This window comes from Equus przewalskii, chromosome 4, assembly GCF_037783145.1.
Source record: "Equus przewalskii isolate Varuska chromosome 4, EquPr2, whole genome shotgun sequence".
Taxonomy (NCBI): Eukaryota; Metazoa; Chordata; class Mammalia; order Perissodactyla; family Equidae; genus Equus; species Equus przewalskii.
This window is the reverse complement of record NC_091834.1, coordinates 18,190,144-18,213,762: the sequence shown is the minus strand read 5'-3', so window position 1 is coordinate 18,213,762 and position 23,619 is coordinate 18,190,144. Positions and strand designations below refer to the sequence as shown.

The 23,619-nt window shown below is 41.4% G+C and overlaps 1 protein-coding gene across 1 annotated transcript in view; it reads right to left on the bottom strand.

Moving 5' to 3' along the window:
* The window catches only part of ABCA13 (ATP binding cassette subfamily A member 13), a 415,069-nt gene that overhangs the window by 360,189 nt on the left and 31,261 nt on the right, over positions 1 to 23,619 (bottom strand). The window contains exons 4-7 of the mRNA XM_070615568.1: positions 9,895 to 10,049; positions 6,591 to 6,619; positions 3,607 to 3,770; positions 1,256 to 1,386 (exon numbers count right to left, since the gene is read on the bottom strand). Of these exons, the coding sequence (XP_070471669.1) occupies positions 1,256 to 1,386; positions 3,607 to 3,770; positions 6,591 to 6,619; positions 9,895 to 10,049 (479 nt within the window). The remainder of the gene's footprint in view (positions 1 to 1,255; positions 1,387 to 3,606; positions 3,771 to 6,590; positions 6,620 to 9,894; positions 10,050 to 23,619) is intronic.

Here is a 23,619-nt window from a genome sequence, read left to right as displayed (position 1 = left end):
TGAGAGCAAGAACCACGTCTTATTCAGCTTTTTATATCTACTGCATGGGACAGTGTGGCTCCTAGAAAGTGCTCAATAAGTGTTTACTGAATGAGAGAATGAGTAAATGAATGGATGGATGGGTGGATGGATTGATGATGGATGAATGGGTGGATGGTTGATGGATGGATGGATGGACAGATGGATGGGAGGTGGATGGATGGATGGATGAATAGGTGGATGGATGGATGAGTGGGTGGATGAGTGGTTGGGTGCACAGGTGGGTAGATGGATGGATGGATGGATGGATGAATTCTAACCCCACTGTTCTCTCTATATAGTTCTCTTACAGAAAGAGAGAGAGATAAAGAGAGAAGGAGAGAATTAAAATTACAATGTTCAGGTCTAGTTGACAGTGCATAAAATAATACCCTGAAACAAAGAGTATAATGGTGGTTGCCAGGGGCTGGGAGTAGGGAAAATGGAGAGATTTTGGTCAGAGTATAAACTTTCAGTTACAAGATGAATAAGTTCTAGAAATCTAATGTACAGCACGACAACTATAGTTAATAATACTGTATTGCATACTTGAAATTTACTAAGACATCTTATACATTATCACCCCAAAAACGTAACTATGTGAGGTGATAGATGTGTTAATTAACTTGATCATGGTAATCATTTCACAATGCATATGTACATCAAATCATCATGTTGTGTACTTTAAATATAACATAATTTTGTCAGTAAAGTAAAATAAAATGAATATTCAATGAAAAAAGAAAGAAAAAATACCTAGGGTCAAGAATAGAGCTAAATAACACCCCCTCCCCAACAGAAGGGCTGTCTATTCAGTTAGTAGGCTTTACAAATCTATATTAACCTGCTTCCTCTCACTGGCTTTACTGTTTTTCAAATATTTCTTCCCACTAGAAGCTCAGGAGAGAGGAAAGATTAAAATCACAGAACCCATGATAGGTCTATCCTTAGAAGACAGGTCAAAGAATTTTAAAATCAGTTCTTTTTTAATTAAAAGTGACATTTTTATTAGCAATGACAGCAGAATCTCAACAATATTAGAAAGTCAAATTCAGGTCTGAGTTCCAAATTTTCAGTCCACTTCTATCTTTTACTAACAGAAACAACTGATTCTTTTTTGCATTTGATATTTTAATTAAATCATTTCTTTGAACAGCATTTTAGCTCTATGGTGGCTGTCAAGAAATTTAACTAGTAAAACAATGGAAATATCACAACAGCTCTAAGGGACCCATACCAGTGGCTGCTGTTCCATGCTCCTGCAGAAATGTCAGCGTGGAAATGGTCACATTCAGGATGATTTTAGAAAATCTGGAAAAAGTGTTGTTGAGTGGCAGCCAATCTAAATCTTCCAGAGATGTTAAGGAACTAGAACCAAAACAAAACCAGAGCAACGTGAGTTAGCAAAACAAGCGGCATCGATTCCAGATCTACTTCCGTACTCCGACCGGGCCCCATTCCCGTGCAAGACATGGGTGGTCCATTTACATATCAGCATTCACCATGGCTTTCAATGTGACCCTAATTCCCTGGGCTAGGAACTAAACGTAAGAGGTAAGTGCTTTCTTAAGTTCATTTGGGCAGCCAACGAGGCCAGCCCGGGTGCAAAGTGCTGTCACCCCAGAAGAGCAAAATAGCACTCAATCTGACTGCTTCAAGTTCAGATGCTCGGTGTAATATTCAGAGGGCAGCCTACTGGACTGTCACGTACCCCAATCCTCCACTCTGTCTTAACCCATGGATCTGAGTACATCAGGGTTTCAATCAGTGGTTTTGAACTGTTTCATAGAACAAGGGGCTTCAGGGAGTCCACGTGTATATAAAGTTAATTTTGTTTTTTTAAATATCAATATTTTATTTTATAAATAATCATAATTAAACCCATAAGTTGGAAAATCTATTCAACTGAAGTGAGAATATATCTCAATGCTACCAACACACAACCAACAATACATAAGTCGTGCTTCAAACAGCTTATTTTCCCACAGCTTCTCGTTAAGGAAAGTCCCTCATGGCGCTCTTGTGTATCTTTGAGCATCGCAAGATTACGTGACAGATCCCCGAAAACTGGCTCCGCACGCAAATACTTATCTCTACGAATGCAAATTTTCTTGACATCACGTCACCCACGCAAAATATAGAAAGAAAATTAACGTGGAAGCTGATATGGTTAAACAACCGTTGTCAATATCTGCTAATTTCAAACTCTGTCTCTCCAAGGAGCCCTGGTGCTCCCACTGCCCACTGCTCCCACGCTCAGGGTTTAGGGCAGGGCCTCCAAGGGAAGCACCCCAACGTGTTCAAGTCAACCAAGACACTGTCAAAATACGTCCCATTCTCCTACACTGACAAATACGCCTGCATAACAGCCTGGAAAAGCAGGTTCAAATTTAGAATTTTCTGATTCTCAGAATTGTGCACCAGAATATAGGGGTTTGGGAGCACCTGCTCCCGTTCCCCCGCTCACCCCTCCTCCATTGGACACCCAGCTCCATCCGTACCTCAAGGGGCCTTGTGTGCACACATGTGGACACTCCATCCTGCCCATCCAAACACCATCCACACCCTCTGCACCACAATCCTGCCAACCCTGGGCCTTGGGGTGCACACTCCAGTGGTGGGAGCTGCCCTCACAGTGGGGTAGCAGGGAAGAGGCCCACACGGTTCTGGAAGTGGGCTCGGGCCACTGGGGCAGGGAGCATCAAGGTGAGGGGGCTCTGTGAGGACATCCTCTCAGCCCTCTGGGCTTCCTGAGCCATCAGCAGAGGCACAGGTTGCTCAAGGCCAGACAGGGGACCCTCTTTGGGGCAGGGACCCCTCTAGCTCTGGCCTAAGGCCAATGCTGATTGTTCTCACTGACGGCCGATAAAACAAGTAACAATTAAAAACCTTAAAAAAACATAGACTTTTACCAATAAAATACCATATTTATACAATAGGTTGACACAAAAGAATTCAATTCGGGTGGGGGAAATCCATGTTATTAAAACACGGGAAACCCGCCAAAGGAAGTAGTCCCTCTCAAAGGTAACCTCCAGGTAACATTATGGTCAGATCCATAATAGGAGAACAATGTTCAACTCAGTGAGTTACGCAGCAGAAAGAACTGAGCTTTTCAGTTCTGGAAGATATTTTGGGAAATTGTAGCATAATTTATTAATAAATTAGTTAAAATTATTATATTCATGTATCATCTCCAATAATGAAAAACTTAAACAAACCGAAAGTCAATTATAAATGATCAAGAAAATTATGGTGTATGATAACTTATCAAAATGGAATATTATGCAGCCATTAGAAATGATCATTTGAAGACTATTGGAACATGTGAAATGTTGATGTAAAATAAATTGTTTAAATCAGGGAGAATATGCTCTGAAAAATGTGACTGCATTTATGTAAAATATTTATACAGGCAGACAAGGAATAAATGTGGAGATGCAAGAGTTCCAGCCATTTCAGGCTGACATCGTTCTGAATTTTTTTCCTGTATCAAACAATTACTCAGAGATACATATTTTCCCATTAAAAAGTAAGGAAGAACAAACAACACATTTATAAATACTTATATTTTTCTTTTTAACTCACTTCAGAACTGCCTGGAGAAGGTGTACTCCCCCACGTATGCCATCTGCAATGTGAACATTGTTTGCGTATAGTCTTGGCAGTAAAAGTAGAAAGTTCCAGATGTGGGGCTGCTGGTGAAGGCTTTCCAATTTTGATATCATCTCCTCAGTCTTATTGAGATCCACCTGATATAAAAAAATATCAAGAGTTTTCCTCTTTAGTTTTGTTAACCAATTAAATGATTGGCGGATAGGGGGAGGCACCAGAGCAAAGGGGTGAGAATGTGGAACCTCTGGTGGCAGAGACTTATGCCTGAGAAGTCACTATTTTGAATAAACAAGATTTAAAAATTATTCACCAACTGGAAGAAAATATTTGTAAATCATATATCAAACCAGGGGTTAATTTTCCAAAATATATGAAGAACTCATACAACTTAACAACAAAACATTGAACAACCTGATCAAAAAATGGGCAGAGGAGGGACCAGCCCAGTGGAATAGTGGTTGAGTTCATATGCTTCACTTCAGCAGCCCAGGGTTTATGGGTTTGGATCCTGAATGTGGACCTACACACTGCTCATCAAGCCATGCTGTGGCAGGTCCACATACAAGAGAGAGGAACATAGCACAGATGTTAGCTCAGTGACAGTCTTCCTCAAGCAGAGAGGAAGATTGGTAACAGATGTTAGCTCAGGGCTAATCTTCTTCACCAGAAAAAAGGGGGGGGGGTGCAGAGGATATGAACAGACATTTTTCCAAAGAAGATATACAGATAGCCAATACGCACATGAAAAGATGTTCAATATCACTAATTATTAGGGAAATGCAAATCATAACGACAATGAGATATCATCTCACACCCATAAATATATACACCCAATGGGATACTACTCAGCCATAAAAAATGACAAAATTGTGCCATTTGCAACTACATGGATGGACCTTGACGGTATTATGCTGAGCAAAATAAGTCAGACAGAGAAATAAAAATACCATAGATTTCACTCATATGTGAAGTAATAACACATAGATAAGGATAGTGGTTACCCGGGGGGAAGGGGATGAGGGAAGGACAAAAGGCGTAAAGGGGTACATGGTGTATGGTGATGGATAAAAACTGGACTGTTGGTCATGAACACGATGCAGTCTATACAGAAACTGAAATATAGTGATGCACACCTGAAATTTACACAATGTTGTAAGCCAACATGACCTTAGTAAAGTAAGTTTAAAAAATTATTCTGTTGGGTTTTTTTTTAATTTTGTAGAAATAATGGACAGAGAAAGGGAGATAGAAGTCTGTTTTTATAAGAAGTTGCACCAGTTTCTAAGATTTTGAGAAAGATCTTAGAAATGAATGATGAGTTGTTCAAATGTGAACAAAAATAAACTACCTATTGTTATTAGAGGCTTTCCTCTAATGGCAAGGGAACCCAATCATAACTGATATCACAGTACAAACAGTTGAATATTATAATTCCTCCACACAAAAATCCCTGACTCACTCTCTTCCACCACCCAAAGAGCTGTTTTGATGGCACAACCAATAGAACCCTAGACTGGAGGAAGGTAAATTAAAAATTATGGCTAAAAGAATATTTTGCCAGCACAGGCATGAAATAAGAAACTACAGACCAGATTTCTTTTTCCTGAGTAAAAAAATGGGACAAAAGGAAAGAAGTAAAGATGTTCGTTCTAATAGGCAGGAGAACTTTCTCCTCAGGCAAAGGTGTAGGGAAAGTGGTAACAAAATCCATCTCATTAAAGCCAAAAAGCAGTTGCTTTAAAAATAGCAAAGCAGGAAAGGTTTGAATACGAGGGCAGCACTAAAAGGAGTAGAGACAAGGACTGTGTGGGAAAAACAGAAAGAAAACCCAAATTTTAACTAAGCATTGATGGCTTGGTCAGAAGGCACCCTTTTGAGCCTGGTATGTGGTACAGAACCTTCAGATTATTCTAGACACCGGAGTTTTTTCACACCGCCTGCTAAGAATGGCAAAGTGAAAAACAGAATGACCGCGAGTCTCCAGTCTGTCCCTGAGCGCCCACGCTCCCTCTGGGTGACGGTACAGCCAGACTCTCAATGACATCCCAATGAGAACTAGCCTACATGTCTGTGTCTGAGCCCTTCAATCGCTGGCTCTCTTCTCTCAATCTAGTTCCCATTCCTTCGATAAAGCTAAGTTCAGCATTTTGCATCACTCGGAAAAGTTACACTATCTTTTCTTCCGATTAGGTACAGTGCTGTGGTTGTTTTAAATAAAAGCTCTTCAGATCTCCAGCTACTCCACATAGGACATGGCTCCCTCTGCCTCCACACCACCGTCAGCAGGAATGAAGAGGGGGTCCCAGAAGCCCCCAGGGCCACTTTCTGCCATTTCTTGAGGATTTTGGCTTCTGACCCTCTGCCATTCTATCCAACATAACTCCTTTGACGATTCTTAGAAACTTCAATATCCGCTATGTGATCGATCCTTCAAATCACCTGTGTTACTTGAGCCCCCTCATCCAACATTTTCTGCTACCTGCTTGAATCACCTATTCCCATGGTCAAAATCAACCAAAAATGTGTCCAGACTTTGTCAATTTTCCCATGGAGGGCAAAATGTCCCCCTGTTCATAACTAGTGCCTGACTGAAGGCTGTGTTCCTAGAGCAAGTCAAATTACGTGCCAAACACATGAATCTCAGACCTAATGAGATCAGATGGACTCCAAGCCCATCTTATAAAGCCACTCACGCTGCCATCACCCACCACCCTCAGGCCTCAACATCAACCTTCTGCTTCCCCTAGAGGGAGAGCCTTGCTCAAGAAAACTAAAACTCGTCTTTCAATCCATTCATAAGCCATTCTGGCTGTCTTAAATACATCTTCTACATAGTGTTATCAAAAATCAAATCATTAGAAAGAAGTGTTTGAACAAATTAAATTTAAAACCAGTGTTTTTTAATTAAATCATTAGTCTCTGAAGACTGAATTTCAAACTTTTGTTAATATACTTACCATTAAAAAACTGGAACCATAAGAAGAATCTACAATAAAGAAGATTTCAGAGATATTAGTTCAATAAAGAATCAGAAAGCATTTGCTGAGTGCCTATTTTAGTTCTAAAATCAAATGAACCATCACAGAATCCCAGCCCAAAAGATGATTACACCCAAACTGAAGACTAAATCTGAAGGAAACAGTCACTTTTGGTTGCCAAAATACATTCATAATAAATAAATTTCTGGAAAACGATTTAACAGGCAAATCAAATTCAATAATCTGCCAAAAAGTATTATTTTATCAATCTCTATTCTACAAGCATTGTGAGCATTCACGACAGGACAGAGAAAGTGAGGGGATAATAAAGAAAAGCAAGAAAAGTTGAGGGAAAGAAAAGTAAAATTACGATTTTTCACATTATATTCATTGTGACATAATCAGGAATATCTACGTGGCCCCTGTCCCTCGTTCCTGACACAGAGCCCTTAAAACCCTCATAATTTCCTGAGCGATGGGGGTGCTGGAATATCTCTCATTATAACATCTAGTCTTAGCCCCTGGTTCCTGACACAAGAGCTTCTAAGACTCTTTGAATCTCTGGAGTGAGAAAAATGTCTCTTTGTGTAGTAATGAGATGATAGGTGCTGAGGCCCCAAGATAGCTTCAGGATGGGGGCTGGCGGCCGAATGACCAAGGCAGGGTTAGAGGGTTGGAACTTTCAGCCCCATCGCCCAGCCCCTGGCCTCCATGGTGGGGAGAGAGGCTAGAGATTGAGTTAATCACCAACAGCCAGTGACTTAATCAATCATGCCTACCTAATAGAACCTCCAACAAAATGCTAAATGATGGGGTTCAGAGAGCTTCTAGTTTGTGAACACATCTACATGCCAGGAGGGTGGCGCACCCCGACTCCACAGGAACAGAAGTTCCCGTGCTTGGGGCCATTCCAAATCTCCTCCTATTACTTCTTCATTTGGCTGTTCATTACAATATAATGTATTCTTTATAATATCCTTTATAATAAACCTGCAAGTAAAGGGTTTCTCTGAGTTCTGTGAGCCATTCTAACAAATTACAGAATCTAAGGAAGGAGTTGTGAGAAACACCAATCATAGCCGAGTTGGACAGAAGTGTGGGTACCCTGGGGACCCACTATTTGCGATTGGTGTCTGAAGTGTGGACAGTCTCCTGGAACTGAGCCCTTAACCTGCAGGGTCTGCGCTCACTCTGGGAAACTAGTGTCAGAACTGAATTAAGTTGTAGGACACTCATCGGGTCGCCACAGAGAACCGGAAAATTGCTTGGTGTAGAAAAGCCGCACAGTTGCTGTCAGAAATGTTGTGAGTAGAGGAAAAGGTTTTCTTTTATACACCTACTGTGGGAAATGGCTCAAATAGTAGCAAATTGAAAATCAAGTGGAGACTCATCTCACAAAAAAAATTAGTTCTCCTTTTAATAGAATGTTGAGAACCACATTTGAAAAACAAATTTTATGAAAGTAGAATGATGCCATAATAGTGCCTAATATAAGAACTCCACCACCTGGTGTTTGAAGCTATTCTGGTCTTTTGTTGGTGCATTTGGGTCCATTGTGAAACCTGCCTGCCTTGCCCCACCCGGTACAAAGGTGCCGTTTTCTTTCAGAAATAACACATCACGTCACCTCCTCTGAGTAGCCTGTAGGAGAGCAGAATGTGTCACCCCAAAAATGTGTCACTTTAGCTTGATTATTTTTAAGAACAAAAGATGCAGGAAGAAACTTTGAACTTCCTCCCAAATACCTAAAAGAATTTAAGATAGAAGGCCCATTGCAGGAAGGAGCTATCACCACAGATGACTATAGTGTAATATGAACCAGGTGTGGCAGACAGGGAGGAATCTAGCTAGGCCCATTTGATCAAAATCCTCTCCATGTCCCATTGTCTCCGTAAGCCATGGCGAACATGTTTGCTAAATATTTGCTTTCCCATCTCCATGTGAATTGCCTCCCTCCCCTTTGAAGTCCCAAACCACTAATCCCAACATGCTCCTTTGTCCTTAGCTGAAGATGGTATTTAAGGGGGAGGCTTCACTCATCTTGGTGAGTTGTTCAGTTTTCCTAGGTTTTCTCCCATGTATACGTGTTATTAAACTTTGTTTGACTTTCTCCTGTCATTCTGTCTCATGTCAATATGATTCTTAGACCAGCCAGAAAAACCTAGAAGGCAGAGGAAAATTTCTTCCTCCCCTACAAGCTTATTCTTCATTTTTCTGCCAAACTTTTCATTCCACTTTCTTGTATACACTCCATGAAGAGAAAAACATGTACATAAAAAGAAAAATTTGAGATGGATACTTAGGGTCCCTAGATTTAGCAAATAAAAACACAAAATGTCCAGTTCAATTTGAACTTCAGCTAAACAATGAATAATTTTTTACCTATAAGTATGTAATATTTGGGACATACTTATAGTAAAAAGTTATTTGTTGTTTACCTGAAATTCAAATTGAACTGAATGCCCCATATTTTGTCTGGCAGCAGTGGATGCAATAGTGCTAAAAATAAAAAAACAGGTGGATCACTGTAGCCCCAATTTATTGATGAAGTTTGGGCGATGACCTGACCGTGTGAAGACAGGCAAGTAGCAGCGCCCCAGCAAGGTTCAAGCTTCTCCATTTGTAAACCGAACTCTCTAAGATCTACATCCATTCTAACTTTCTTTATCAGAGATATATAAACAAGAGTTGAAGCCTCTTAGAAGGTGAACATGCTTCATAAGGAACAGAAATAATCAGCCCCGACAATCCAAATGTTTGTCATCAAAGCGAACTAATCATCAAAACCGAATTAAAGTGTTACTAACGTAGAAAGACCAACCCACGTCCACCAGAAGGAGGAAAGGAATCAGGAGTGTGTGTGCATGTGCGCGTGAGTGCGTGTGGGTGCATGTGCATGTGGAAGGTGGGGACAGACTTTAAAAACAGAGGAAGAAGGAGTGACAAACGAAGCTAGCAACAGAAGAAAGATAAGGAGACGGGAGAGTGGACCCTGGGAGACAAATCAAGGATGGGCTTCAGCCCCTCTGAAGACTGTGCCCAAGGTACCCTCCAGGGGAGGCGGTGGGCAACCAGCCCCACCCTTCACAACCCAGCCCAGGGGCTCGGCCTCCCCATGGAGGGTGCCCCTTTTGCTAAGGTCCACAATGACAGCCTAGTGCAATAAGGAGGCTAAAACGTGAATAGGCATTTAGAGACGTTCCGGGTCCTTACAGCCAGCCCTGGGGGCCCTGCCTGGCCTGGGTCCTGGCAGGCGATTTTCAGTGAGGAGAGGGTTACTTGCCTGGAGTCTTGGATCTTTCTATCCAAAGTTTTTGCAAGTTTTTTGCCTTGTCCATCATTTCATTAATTTCCTCAGCAAGGTCCTGTGTCTCTTTTAAGAAGGCCAGGTCATTGAACTTCTTGTGATGACCAGCTGTGGTTTGGAACCTAGACGAACTTTAAATAAATGGAATAAATACCACAAGTAGAACTCTTTTCCAAGAACAGATTTCCTTAGGGTTTTTAAGGTTCTTGATACCCAATGCCAGAGTGTTTCCGACTAAACTTGTACCAATTTACCTTTCCACCAACCGCCCTTATGAGTCCATTTTACTCAACCCTCTATCAGAATGGAAACTATCACTGAAAAAAACCTTTGCTGATTTAAAATTAGAAAATTGTTCTCAATCTGTATTATCTGTGAAGCTCAACTATTTTATGCTTATTAGACATTTCATTTTTTGTCATTGATTCAACACATGTTGTACAGCTTGCCTTGTGTGAAAGTGCTGGGAATAAACATACCAGGAACAGAACAGACCCCATCCCTGCAAATGGAGGAGATAGGACATAAATGAACAGATATGCTCATAATTACGGGGTGAGGTAAAGGGTACCAGGAAAACCAACCCAGTGATGAGATAGGAGTGAGTGGAAAAGTCTGTTGTAGAGAGGGTGCTCATGGCAGGCCTGAGAGGTGGCCATCCTGGGCCAAAACCTGAAAAACAAAATGGTGGGGCAATAGGAAGAAGTGTGGGGTGCGGGCTGGTTAGAGGAAGCACGTGCAAAGGCCCAGAGGTGAGGGTGGCTGAGGTGCGAGAGAAACACACAGAGAAGGACAGAAAGAGAGGGAAAGAGAAGAAAGGGAGAGAGCCAGAGGGAAGGAGAGGGAAAGAGAAAGAGTGAGAGAGAGAGAGGGAAGGAGAGAAAGGATAGAAGAGAGAGATTCTTGTGGTGTGGGGAGTGGCCACAGGACATGGAGCCCAGTCAGGGAAGCAACAGTGGGGAGCTGGGACAGGTTTCACCAGGGACCACTTAGTCTGATCTCAATTCTAAAAGAGCCCTCTGGTTCCAGGGCAGAGGCAGATTCAGAAGGACAGGGTAGAAACGAGCAAACAGTGAAAAGGCTTTGGAGAAAGGAGGTGGACGGTCTCAAGTCCATTCTGGAAGCAGTCTGAGAGGACCTTTAATGAACTGGATGTGGAGTGTGTTAACCATGTCTTTTATTTTCTGTATTCTGAGGCTTTTGAAATGGCACATAAGACACTGACCAGCTTAAAATAGTTGAGCTTCCTTAAAATAGATTGTTGGCTAATCAAATCTTGCTCAATAACAGAGACGGCCCTGTGCACCTGCTAGGCGGGAACCCACAGCCCCAGGATGACCCCGGCCTTCAATAAGGAAAATCAGGCTTCCAGCAGCCCGAGTAGCTTAATTACTGATTTGAGACCAGCCAATCAGCTTACATGGGCCCAGCTGCAGCTTAGTAGCTCCTAACTCCTTAAATTTTGCTCCAAACCTTGATTCACGGAGACAGATTTAAGAGCCTTGCCTCCTATCTCCTTGCTGGTCAACCTCGCAATAAAGCCTTTTCTTTTCTCAAAAGCCAGTGCCATGGTATTGGCTTCTGTGCACATCAGGCAGTAGATCTTTACCAGGCAACACTGAAATCTGGGCCTTAATGACCACTGACCCTGGAGGGACAGCCCATCCTAGGGCAACTCAATTGCTAGAGACAGCAAGGGACTCTCCAGATGGTCACTTCCATGTCTGCGTGTCTTACACAATTCATTAGAACAAATCATGGGCACCATGAGGATGGGGAGCTTTTGGGACAGGGCATCTTGGAGGACTGCCCGGTAGCGGTGGAAGGTGGCACCTCCTCCTCATGAGAGAAGGACTGCTGTGTGGAGTGGGAATGGAGGCGTCAGTGACATCCAAGTTTGGGATGCCCACTGGACACCAAGGAGAGAAGTCAGAGCCCTTGACACAGGGTCTGGATGAAGGAGGGAGGTCCGCGGCAGATGGATGCTCAGGGCCTTTGTCTGGTTTTCTACTGGCCTGTTCACTGTCTTCTTTATGCTTTAAACATAGTATCCTTTTGTCACATTTGTCACATTTGTAAGCAATATCTTCTCCAGTTTTTTTCACTTGCTTTTAATTCTATTTTAGCTTTGAGTAATTTTACTCCCAGAAGATAATAACAAACGTAAAATGTATAAACAGTAACGTTTATCAGAGCAACAATCCAAAAGAGAAAAATACAGGAACAATGTAAATGTCCAATTATAGAAGAATAGTTAAATGATGACAGCCTACGTTGTGGAAAGGATTTCCTTTGTCTTTAAAAATGAGGCTCCTAGAAATCGACTCCTGCAGACGTGGTCAGACTCCAGTATGCTGATGGACCACCAAGGGGAGCTCGTTAAAGTACAGACTCTGGGTCACCACCCACCCATTGTGTAGAGGCTGCCCAGGAATCTGCGTTTCAACCCACACCTCCTAGTGGTTCTGATACAGAGGATCCACGGACTAACCTCCTGGTCTGGGAAAATGCGCATTACGTAATTCTAATTGGAAAATGATGATAAAATTGCTATATTTTCCTTAACTTTATATTTATCATGTATAGGAGAAAAAAAATATTGTTACTAGTAAACAAGAGAAAACATTCTCATGACCTTTGAAATCAGCACAGCCTACATCTAATCTCAAATTCAGTGAGAATTTATTTTTAATCAGTAAGAAACTACTGATTTAAAATAAAATAGGAAATCATTTCACAAGTTACTGGAAGCTTGTTGAAGTAACTAGGTTCCAATTGCATTCAGCACATCCAAGAGGAAAAAAACTAAAATGGAGGGCAATTTTTCCTGATTGGAAAGTTACAGAAGCTATTAGGTTTCTTAAAATCCCAATTCCTTTATTTTACAAATTATAGAACATTGTGAACACAAAGTAACAACTGTGAACAGGTAAATCTTCCCTGAAATAATCACAGAGCTTGCCTGATTCCTCCCACAAACGTCACTGTTTAATCTCCACATCCTATAATGAAGTCAGACTGGGTTCCACAAACACTGAGTGATGAATAAAATGAATCCAGTGCCTTTCAGGTCACAGTCCACTAGAGATGAAAAAATGAGGCCCCAAGAATCAAAGTGAATTTGCTAAAAGCAGAGGCACTGAAGGGGCAGAGGCAGGTCCAGCGCAGGTAGCCGAGCGCTGGCTCCATCAGCTTCTGTTACGCTCTACGGATATCTCACCTTTTAAACTGTGGCCTTAGCCTTGAGTGGGTGAGAACTCCAACAGCACAAAGAGAAATCAGTGATTGCTTCTGCTGTGGCCTCAAATTAAAGGATAGAAGTGACTCCTGGAAGCTGTGGACCGTGATGCAAACTCTCCAGCCTCACCCACACGTGGGGCTCTCCCGGGAACCCACAGAATTATCAGATTATAGAGACTGATGTAATCCAAGGTGACTTTCCCTGTAACAATGCACTGGTTTTATGTTCTTTTTCTAATTAGTATTTCAAAAGTACCTCAATTTGTCCTTAAGACCAGATTAAGAACTATTACCAACATGAGACATATTTATAGCAGGAAAAATATATAGAAAATCCTGGATTAAATGTTCATTTGTGTGTGTGAGAGAGAGAGAAAAAATTCCAGAGTCCAGGGAAATCCCAGTACTGTAAGACGATTTGGGTGGAGAGCAATTTCCTCCTTCCTGTGTCCAATTCTTTCTTTGATCTTTTATTGTGTAACATTTGGCCTTGCCAGGAATGAAAGGAGTTGTGAAAGGAAGGGGGGAACAAAGAAGATTTGGGGGGTGGGGGAGGCTGGTCACAAGAAAAGGCTACTTAGCAGGTGACTGAACTTCTTTCTCAGCCCTCAGACTAGTAACGAAACCACCATCTCAAAGGGCCGGGAACCAAATGTTGCATCTAGCAGCAACGCTCGTGCGATTCCGGTGAAGGACGTGAGAACATCAGAAGTGGGAGGAATTGCCGAGGCCCAGCTGGGAAAGAGGAGCTAGAGGGAGCAGGGCTCACTCCATAGTCTGTCTTGCCATGAAGGAAAGAGCCCCCAAGTGATAGGTGAGCGCCTCTAAGAAACACAGTTAATTCAAATTCTAACCATTTCATAAATCTCTTGTAAAATATCAATGGAAAGAGATTGCGCCACCAGTATTGGGCAGCTTTTGCTCTGGGTATAAGAAAATTCTATTTATTGGCCTTAGTTTTTCATTGACACAGAAAAATTTTCAGCTACTTAAAAACTGCCAATAAAATAATTTTTAAAAAGTATTTCTATTAAAACATAAATTGGGGGCCAATCCTAGTGGCCTGTGGTTAAGTTTGGCACACTCTGCTCTAGGGGCCCAGGTTCCATTCCCAGGCGTGGACCTACACCACTCATCAGTGGCCATGCCGTGGTGACAACCCATATACAAAACAGAGGAAGACTGGCAACAGATGTTAGCTCAGGGTGAAACTTCCTTGGCAAAAAATACAAAACCCTTAAATTGGAATACTGTTCAGCAATAAGAAGATGAAGAGCTGGCACATGCAGCAAGATGGATGGATGTTAACAAGCATCATTATTAGTGGAAAAAAGCCAATTTCATAAGACTACCTTCTGTATAATTCAATTTATATAACAATACACAGTATAATTTATATATAGTTATATCTCAAAATGACAAAACCATAAAGGCATAGAACAGATTAGTGGTTGCTGGGGACAAGATACAGGGGTGAGTGTGACAATCAGGAATAGCATGAAGGAGTTTCTTTGTGTTGACCAATGGATTCAAGATATTGATAATGATTGTGTAATCAAGATAAATACTGATTGTGGCAGTGGTTACATGAACCTATACAAGAGATCAAATTGCATAGCAATACACACACACACACACATGAGTGCATGTAAAAGCTGATAAAAACAGAATAAGACCTACAGTCTACTTAACAGTATTGTACAATCAATTTCCTGATTTTGGTACTGTAATACAGTTATATAAGATGTCACTATTTGAGGAAGCTGGACTCAATGTACTATTCTGGAACTTCCTTTTTTTTTTGTTAAATTAGGTTTTTGGTTTTGTTTTGTTTTTTGAGGAAGATTAGCCCTGGGCTAACATCTACTGCCAATCATCCTCTTTTTGCTGAGGAAGATTGGCCCTGCGCTAACATCCGTGCCCATCTTCCTCTACTTTATATGTGGGATGCCTGCACAGCATGACTTGACAAGTGGTGCATAGGAACACATCCTGGGATCTGAAGTGGCAAACCCCAGCCTGCCAAAGCAGAATGGGCGAACTTAACTGCTGCATCAGTGGGCCAGCCCAAAGGTTGGGTTTTTTCCCTTAACTATTTTTTGTTGTTGTGTAAGAACGATTGGCCCTGAGCTAATACCTGTTGCCAATCTTCCTCTTTTTTTTCTCCCCAAAGCCTCCCCAGTACATAGTTGTATATCCTAGTTGTAGATTCTTCTAGTTCTTCTATGCGGGACGATGCCTCTGCATGGCTTGATGAGAGGTGCTAGGCCCACACTCAGGATCCGAATCAGGGAACCATGGACCGCCGAAGCGGAGCACACGAACTTAACCACTTGACCATGAGGCCAGCCCCTTGCAACTTCCTTTGAGTCTACAATTATTTCCAAATGAAAATGTAAAAATAAGCAAAGTCAAAAAATAAATGAAAAACTCGGGAAAGAATATTTACAACTCATACACAGACAAAGTGTTTAACTCCTTAATATGTAAAAAAGCCTCTAGAAATCAGGAAGAAAAATAATCAACCAAGAGAAAAATGGACAAAAGACATGAATAAATATTTCACATATAATAAGTATAATTTGTATATTATATAGACATAATATAAGTAAAATAAATAAGTTTAAATTGTACATAGAGATATAAAAATAGGTTCAACAGCCCCCTTTAATAAGAAAATGCAATTAAAACTACTCTGAGATCCATTTCTCATCGAGAAATTGGCAGAAATCTGAAGGTTCAACAAGACCATCTATTGGCCTCACTGAGGAAAGAGATAGCCTCATATTTTGGAAGATCGAATATAGAAAATTACAATCCCATAAAGGAGCATTTGGAAAAGACCATCAAAATCAAAAATGTATTTGGCTCTTTACTTACAATTCTGCTTCTAGGAATCACTCCTACAGATATATGTACACTATTAACCATTAGAAAAATACGACAAAAAGGTATAGTTAATAAGTCAATCAGTAAAGAAAAATGAAATAATAAGAAATATTCAATTTATACAAACAAAGGCAATAAAAAGAAAAATAGGAGTAAAGAAGAGATGGCAGAAGTTGAAAACAAGTGGCAATACATAAATCCAATATAGTAAATATAAATGGTCTATACATTAAAAAGCAAAGATTGTTAGACCGGATGATAAAGAAAGAACAAACTACATGCTATGTAAATTTTAAATATAAAGACAAAGAGAGCCAAAAAGTAAAAAGATGGAAAAAGATACATCATGAAACACTAATCAAAAGACAGCTATAGTGTCTATATAAGTATCAAACAAAGTAGGCTTCAAAACATGGACTAGAACCAGGGATAAAGAGATTGTATATCATTATATATTAAATATTGTGTATTATAATGTAATGTGTTATATAATGTATATAATATTATAAATTGATTATAAAATTATATTATAATGTAATTATATATTATGTATCACATATTACACGATACATTGCATATACAGTATAATGTATGATATCATATGCATAACATATATATAATTTCATATCATGAGAAATGAATCAATGAAGAAGATTTAACAATCCTAATGTGTATGCACTTATACCAGAAGTTCAAAGTGAATGAAGCAAAAACAATAGAACTGAAAAGAAAAACAGAAAAATCCACAATTACCATTGGAGATTTAAATTCCTTTCTTGATTATTTATAGAACAAGGAGACAGAAAATCAGTAAAGATATTGAAAACTTAAGCAACACTCCACCCAACCCCAGCAGAAGGCAGTCTCTTCAAGTACACATTAAATAGTCATCAAAGGAGACCACGTGCTAGGGCCACAAAACAACTCCCAGCAAATTTAAAAAGACTTCAATCACATAGAGTTCTCCGATCACAGTGGAATCAAGTATAAATTAGTAATAAAAAGATTTCAAGGAAAGCTTCAAATACTTAAAAATTAAACATCTAACCTACAAATAACTCTGAGTCAAAGAAGAAACCACAGTGGAAATCAGTTAATATTTTGAACTTAATGCAAAGGACAATACAGCATATCAAAATTTGTGAGATGCAAGAAAGCAGTGCTGAGAAAGAATTATGAGGCTTTTAATCTTTATACTAGAAAAGGTCTAAAATCAATGATCTACGGCTGAACATAAAGAAGTAAGTAAAGAAAAAACAAATTAAACTCTAAATAAAAGAAATAAAAAGCATCCAGGTAAGAAAAGATGAAGTAAAACTGTATTTCCAGATGACATGATTATGTACGTAAAAAATCCTAAATGATATATTAAAAAGCCACTAGAGGGACTGGCCCAGTGGCGCAGCAGTTAAATGTGCACTTTCCGCTTTGGCGAGCCTGGGGTTTGCCAGTTTGGGTCCCGGATGCGGACACGGCACCACTTGGCATGCCATGCTGTAGTAGGCATCCCACATATAATGTGGAGGAAGATAAGCACGGATGTTAGCTCAGGGCCAGTCTTCCTCAGCAAAGGGAGGAGGATTGGCAGCAGTTAGCTCAGGGCTAATCTTCCTCAAAAAAGGAAAACAGCCACTATAACTGATATTTAAAATTTAAAAACAATACCAAGAAACATGAACTACTTAAGAATACATTTAACAAAATGTGTATAAAACTAAAAACTACAAAAATACTCCTGAGAGAAATTCAAGAAAGCTTAGATAAGCAGAGAGAGATATCCCGCTCATGAATTAGAAGACTCATCTTAAGATACCAATTCTCTCCCAACTAATCTATAGATTAAATGTAATTCCCTGGGACAACTGGACATCCATATGCCAAAGAATGAAGTTGGACCCCTTCCTCACACCATACACAAAACTCAACTCAAAATGGATCATAGACCAAAATATAGGAGCTAAAACTCTTAGAGAAAACATAGAAGTAAATCTTCATGATCATGGGTTACACAAAGCTTTTTAGATATGACACCAAAGGCACAAGCAACAAAAGAAAAAATAGATAAGTGGGACTTCATCAAAATAAAAACTTTGTGCTTCAAAGGATACAATTAAGAAAGTGGAAAGACAACCAACAAAATGGGGGAAAAAATATGTGCATATCATGTATCTGATAAGGGACTTGTGTCCAGAATATGTAAAGGACTCTTAAAACTCACTAATAAAAAGACGGATAACCCAACTAAAAATGGGCAAAGTATTTGAACAGACACTTCTCCAAAGAAGATATACAAATGGTCGATAAGCACATAAAAAGATTGTCAACATCATTAACCATCAGGAAAAAGTAATTCAAAACCATAATGAGATATCACTTCATACCCACCTGGATGGCTATAATCTAAAAGACAGAAATACAAGTACTGGTGAAAATATGGAGAAACTGAACCGTCATACACTGCTGGTGACAGGGCAAAAGGATGGAGTCACTTTGGAAAATAGTCTGATGGTTCCTTAAAATATTAAGCATACAATTATCAAATGACTTAGCATATACTCAAGAAAAATGAAACACAAGTCCATACAAAAACTTGTATATGCATATTCAAAATCAACTGACTGATTCAAAAGAACGAAGTACTGACACATGCTGTAACATGAATGAACCTTCAAGACATTATGCGAAGAGAAAAATGACAGTTACAAAAAAACTCACAAGTTGTATAATTTAATTTCTACAAAATGTCCAGAACAGTCAAATCTATAGAGACAGAAAGTAGATTAGTGAATGCCAAGGATAGAAATAGGGAGATCAGGAAAAAAATGGGAGTGAATGTTAATGGATATGTAGATTATACTGTATATAATTATATAAATTTATATAAATTGAATCATACAGAATGTAGCCTTATGAGATCGGCTTGTTTTCTTTCTGGATGATGACAATTTTCTAAAATTAATTGTGGTGATGGTTGCACAACTCTGTGTACTAAAACTGTTGAATTGTATATTTTAAATGGGTCAATTTTATGGTATGTGAATTAAATCCCTGTAAGGCTGCTTTTAAAAAATGTAATCCGGGAGAGGAATTCCAAGATGGCGCCGTGAGTAGTCCTCTTTGTCTCTCGCCCTTCGAGTCTACAATTATTTGGACACTTATCGCTTGACAAAGGATATCCAGACAGCATCTCAGGACGTCTGAGACACCCACGCGACTATACATCGGAAGGCGGACGGACTTTCCTCCGGGAGGATGTGGAAATAGGTGAAAACTCTCCGACCCCGACGGGCAGCCTAGTACCCGCAAGCGGCTTTCTTCCAACGGACGCCCCCAGAGGATCCACACACATCTAGGGCAGGAGCGAGAACACAACAGAGGAGCGACGGTGGAAACAGGTGACCAGAACCCTACTTAAACCCCCCGCAATTACTCCTAAACGCAGAGGGAAACTTTGGAGTTGCACACCTGAGCCCGCGGGGAGAGTCTCTCCCCGCCATTGGCGGGGAGACCCGGCCTGGTGCTCGGGGCGCCCGGAGGGTCCCAGAGAGAGACACGGAGGGCACGGAGGTCTCCCAGCTGCCGTTGCCCGCCCCGTGGGTCTAGGGATTGCCGGAGATCTCGGAGAGGACCGGGGCGGGGGAACTTTCAAAGGCGGGTCCGGCGACCCGGTGGGGAAGTGCCGGAGCTCCCCCAGGCAGCAGACAAAACTCTCTGTCTGCCGGTAGCAGAGGGGCCACGCTGAGCACTCAGGGCTCCCGGCAGAGGCCCGGAGAGAAGCCCAGAGGGCGGGGCGACCCCCAGCTGCCGTTGCCCGCCCCGGGGGACTAGGGATTGCCGGAGATCTCGGAGAGGACCGGGGCGGGGGAACTTTCAAAGGCCGGATCGGCGACCCGGAGGGGAAGCGCCGGAGCTCCGCCAGGCAGCAGACAAAACTCTCTGTCTGCCGGTAGCAGAGGGGCCACGCTGAGCACTCAGGGCTCCCGGCAGAGGCCCGGACAGAAGCCCAGAGGGCGGGGCGACCCCCAGCTGCCGTTGCCCGCCCCGTGGGACTAGGGATTGCCGGAGATCTCGGAGAGGACCGGGGCGGGGGAACTTTCAAAGGCGGGTCCGGCGACCCGGAGGGGAAGCGCCGGAGCTCCCCCAGGCAGCAGACAAAACTCTCTGTCTGCCGGTAGCAGAGGGGCCACGCTGAGCACTCAGGGCTCCCGGCAGAGGCCCGGAGAGAAGCCCAGAGGGCGGGGTGACCCCCAGCTGCCGTTGCCCACCCGGTGAGGCTAGGGATTGCCGGAGATCTCGGAGAGGACTGGGGCTGGAGAGAGTTCCAGAGACCCAGCTTAGTAGCCTAGGGGGAAACCCTACAGGCTCACAGAAGCCTTAGGGAAAGCCTCTGCACAGCACCAGTAGAAGGCACCCAGCCGCCAGCCACAAGGCTGGAAGACCCCAGGGCAAAAGCAGCATAGCTAGGTGTACTAACCACAGACTGTAGAAGATGCCAATAGCTCTCCTGCGACCCATAGAGGACAAGTGAGATTTGGTGGGTGCCGACAGCAACCGAGCGACAAATAAAAGTGATCCCACCCCTGGCCGCTGGAAAAGCCCATAACACCGTTGCAGACCCCAAGGAGAGAGCGCATCTAGGTGGGCAACAACAGTAGGCACCTGCAGCCTGAAGCCCCCCGTGACGGCCCCCACGGCAGAGGAGGGAATCCAAAGGGCCACTGTGGCTACGAAGAGGGGCCCAGGCCCAGTTAGCAACTACGGACAGGGTTCCTGGTTGGTGAAGTATAAACAGCTGCTCCCCCCACCGCAGCAGCTGAAACAAGTGAAAGGAGCAACTAAACTCTATCTCCATGCGGAGGCACAAATCAACATCATCAAGAAATATGAAAAAATACATTAAATCTCCAGAACAGAAAGAAAGTAACTAATACACAGAAAACAATCCCAAAGAAAATAAGATATATAACCTAAATGATGATGACTTCAAAACAGCCATCATTAAAATACTCACTGAGTTAAGAGAGAATTCTGACCGACAACTCAACGAGTTCAGGAGCTATGTCACAAAAGAGTTTGATACGATAAAGAAGAACCAAACAGAAATACTGGAAATGAAGAACACAATAGAGGAGATTAAGAAAAATCTAGATGCTCTGAACAGTAGGGCCGATAATATGGAGGAAAGAATTAGCAATTTGGAAGATGGCAATATAGAATTGTTGCAGGCAGAGGAGGAGAGAGAAGCAAGACTTAAAAGAAATGAAGAAACTCTCCGAGAATTATCAGACACAATTAGGAGATGCAACGTAAGGATTATAGGTATACCAGAGGGAGAAGAGAAGGAGAAAGGGGCAGAAAACCTATTCAAAGAAATAATGGCTGAGAACTTCCCAAATCTGGTGAGGGAGATGGATCTTCAGGTGACAGAAGCCAATAGATCTCCAAACTTTATCAATGCAAGAAGACCAACTCCACGGCATATAGTAGTGAAGCTAGCAAAAGTCAACGACAAGGAGAAAATATTAAGGACAGCCAGGCAAAAGAAACTAACCTACAAAGGAACCCCCATCAGGCTATCAGCAGATTTCTCAGCAGAAACTTTACAGGCTAGAAGAGAGTGGAATGATATATTCAAAAATCTGAAGGACAAAAACCTACAGCCAAGAATTCTCTACCCAGCGAAAATATCCTTCAAATACGATGGAGAAATAAAAACTTTCCCAGATAAACAAAAATTAAGGGAGTTCATTGCCACAAAACCTCCTCTTCAGGAAATCCTCAGGAAAACCCTCATTCCTGAAAAATCCAAAGAAGGAAAGGGGCTACAAAACCAAGAGCAGAGGAGATAAGTAGAAGGACAACAACAGAGAGTAGCAGCTCTACATCAGAACAGATTAAACCATGGGACGAGAAACAAAGGAAACTGAAGAAAACCAGAAAACAAGACACAAAATGGTAGTGGTAGGCCCCCACGTCTCAATAATCACTCTAAATGTAAACGGATTGAACTCCCCAATCAAAAGACACAGAGTGGCAGGATGGATCAAAGAACAAGATCCAACAATATGCTGCCTCCAGGAAACACACCTCAGCCCCAAAGACAAACACAGACTCAGAGTGAAGGGATGGAGAACAATACTCCAAGCTAATAATGAACAAAAGAAAGCAGGTGTCGCTATACTAATATCAGACAAGGTAGATTTCAAAGCAAAACAGATAAAGAAAGACAAAGAGGGACAGTATATAATGATAAAAGGGACTCTCCACCAAGAAGACATAACACTTATAAATATATACGCACCCAACACAGGAGCACCAAAATTTGTAAAGCAACTCTTAATAGAACTAAAAGAAGACATCAACAACAATACAATAATAGTAGGGGACCTCAACACACCATTAACACCAATGGACAGAACATCCAGACAGAAAATCAACAAGGAAATAATAGAATTAAATGAAAAATTAGACCAGATGGACTTAATAGATATATATAGAACACTTCATCCAAAAACAGCAGGTTACACATTCTTCTCAAGTGCACATGGAACATTCTCAAGGATTGACCATATTTTGGGAACCAAAGCAAACATCAATAAATACAAGAGAGTTGAAATAATATCAAGCATCTTTTCTGATCATAACGCTATTAAACTAGAAATCAACTACAAGAAAAAAGCAGAGAAAGGTGCAAAAATGTGGAGACTAAACAACACGCTTCTCAACAAACAATGGATCATTGAAGAAATTAAAGAAGAAATCAAATATTATCTGGAGACAAATGAAAATGAGAACACGACATACCAAATCATTTGGGATGCAGCAAAAGCAGTCCTAAGAGGGAAATTCATCGCAATACAGGCTCACCTCACTAAACAAGAAAAAGCTCACGTAAGCAACCTCAAACGACACCTAACAGAACTAGAAAAAGAAGAACAAACAAGGCCCAGAGTCAGTAGAAGGAGGGAAATAATAAAAATAAGAGCAGAAATAAACGATATTGAAACAAAAAAGACAATAGAAAGGATCAATGAAACAAAGAGTTGGTTCTTCGAAAGAATTAACAAAATTGACAAACCCCTAGCCAGACTCACCAAGAAAAGAAGAGAGAAATCGCAAATTAATAAAATCAGGAATGACAGAGGAGAAATCACAACAGATACCAATGAAATACAAGAGATCATAAGAGAATACTGTGAAAAACTATATGCCAACAAATTGAACAACCTGGAAGAAATGGACAAATTCCTAGACTCCTACAATCTCCCCAAACTGAATCAGGAAGAAATGGAGAATCTGAATAGACCAATCACAAGTAAGGAAATAGAAACGGTAATCAAAAACCTCCCCAAAAACAAGAGTCCAGGACCAGACGGCTTCTCTGGAGAATTCTACCAAACATTCAAAGAAGACTTAATACCTATTCTCCTCAAACTGTTCCAGAAAATTGAGAAAGATGGAGAACTCCCTAACACATTCTATGAAGCCAACATCACTCTGATCCCCAAACCTGACAAGGACAACACAAAGAAGGAGAACTACAGGCCGATATCACTGATGAACATAGATGCA